This window comes from Chaetura pelagica, unplaced genomic scaffold (genome assembly GCF_000747805.2).
Source record: "Chaetura pelagica isolate M959 unplaced genomic scaffold, ChaPel_1.0 scaffold290, whole genome shotgun sequence".
NCBI classification, from domain to species: domain Eukaryota; kingdom Metazoa; phylum Chordata; class Aves; order Apodiformes; family Apodidae; genus Chaetura; species Chaetura pelagica.
Window position 1 is genome coordinate 309,450 of NW_009951792.1, and position 1,320 is coordinate 310,769.

General features: G+C 62.9%; 1 protein-coding gene across 1 annotated transcript in view; it reads left to right on the forward strand.

Moving 5' to 3' along the window:
* Positions 1 to 1,013, forward strand: part of LOC104393094 (alpha-2B adrenergic receptor-like) — a 2,504-nt gene extending 1,491 nt beyond the window's left edge. The window contains exon 2 of the mRNA XM_010002593.1: positions 6 to 1,013. Coding sequence (XP_010000895.1) covers positions 6 to 1,013 — 1,008 coding nt within the window. The remainder of the gene's footprint in view (positions 1 to 5) is intronic.
* The last annotated feature ends 307 nt before the right edge of the window (positions 1,014 to 1,320 follow it).

Genomic DNA, 1,320 nt, shown 5'->3' on the forward strand with positions numbered 1-1,320 from the left:
GTGAGATCTACCTGGCTTTGGACGTCCTGTTCTGCACCTCCTCCATCGTCCACCTCTGCGCCATCAGCCTGGACCGCTACTGGTCGGTCAGCGCCGTTGGGTACAACGCCAAGAGGACCCCGCGGCGCATCAAGTGCGGCATCGTCACCGTCTGGGCCATCGCCGCCGCCATCTCCCTGCCGCCCCTGCTCTACAAGGGGGGGGAGAAGAAGGAGGAGGAGGTGGGGACGCGGCTGCAGTGCAAGCTCAACGAGGAGGCCTGGTACGTCCTCTCCTCCAGCATCGGCTCCTTCTTCGCCCCGTGTCTCATCATGGTCCTTGTCTACCTGCGCATCTACTTCATCGCCAGACGGCGGCACCGCTCCCGCCCTGCAGGCACCAGGCCACCTGGAGACACGTCACCCAACGTCACCAAACCACCTGAAGCCACATCACCCAACGTCACCAAACCACCTGGAGACATGTCACCAAATGTCACCAGCAGGGAACCCCCCAGGACCTGCCTGCCAGTGGACAGGACCTCGCTGCTGAGCCCTGAGGAGCCCCCAGGATCCCCCAGCCCCATGGTGGGGACATGCCCACAGGCTGGGGAATGCACCGGGGGACACCGAAGGGACATCAGGGGACACCCCAGGGACAACGGGAACCACTCCAGAGACACTGAAGGACACCCCAGGGACACTTTGGCCACCAAGCTGGGGCGGGCAGTGTTGACCCATGAGCTGAACCCTCGGAGGAGGAAGACCCAGGTGAAGCGGGAGCAGAGGTTCACCTTGGTCCTGGCCGTGGTCATCGGTGTCTTCATCCTCTGTTGGTTCCCCTTCTTCTTCCTCTACAGCCTGGGTGCCCTCTGTCCCCATCACTGCAAGGTCCCCGACAGTGTCTTCCAGGTCTTCTTCTGGATTGGGTACTGCAACAGCTCCCTCAACCCCATCATCTACACCATCTTCAACCGTGACTTCCGCAGGGCCTTCCGCCACCTGCTCTGCCCCCGCGCCCCCGCGCCCTGCTGAGCCCTCAGGGTGCTCCTTTCGCCTCCTCCTTGGCCTTCTCCATCTCCACCTCCTCCTCATCACTCCCACCCACCATCCTCCTCTTTGTTTTCATCCTCATCCTCCTCCTCCAGCTCCTCCTCACCACCATCCTCCTCCTCGTTCTCATCCTCCTCACCGCCATCAGCAGCATCATCACCATCCTCCTCCTCCTGGAGCATCCCTTGGGCTCCAAATGCCCCCTACCCCGACAGATTCCCTGGGGGGCCACGGGGACACAGGTGCCACCGTGCTACAACCCGTGTCCCCCAGCCTGGTGGCACCTCAG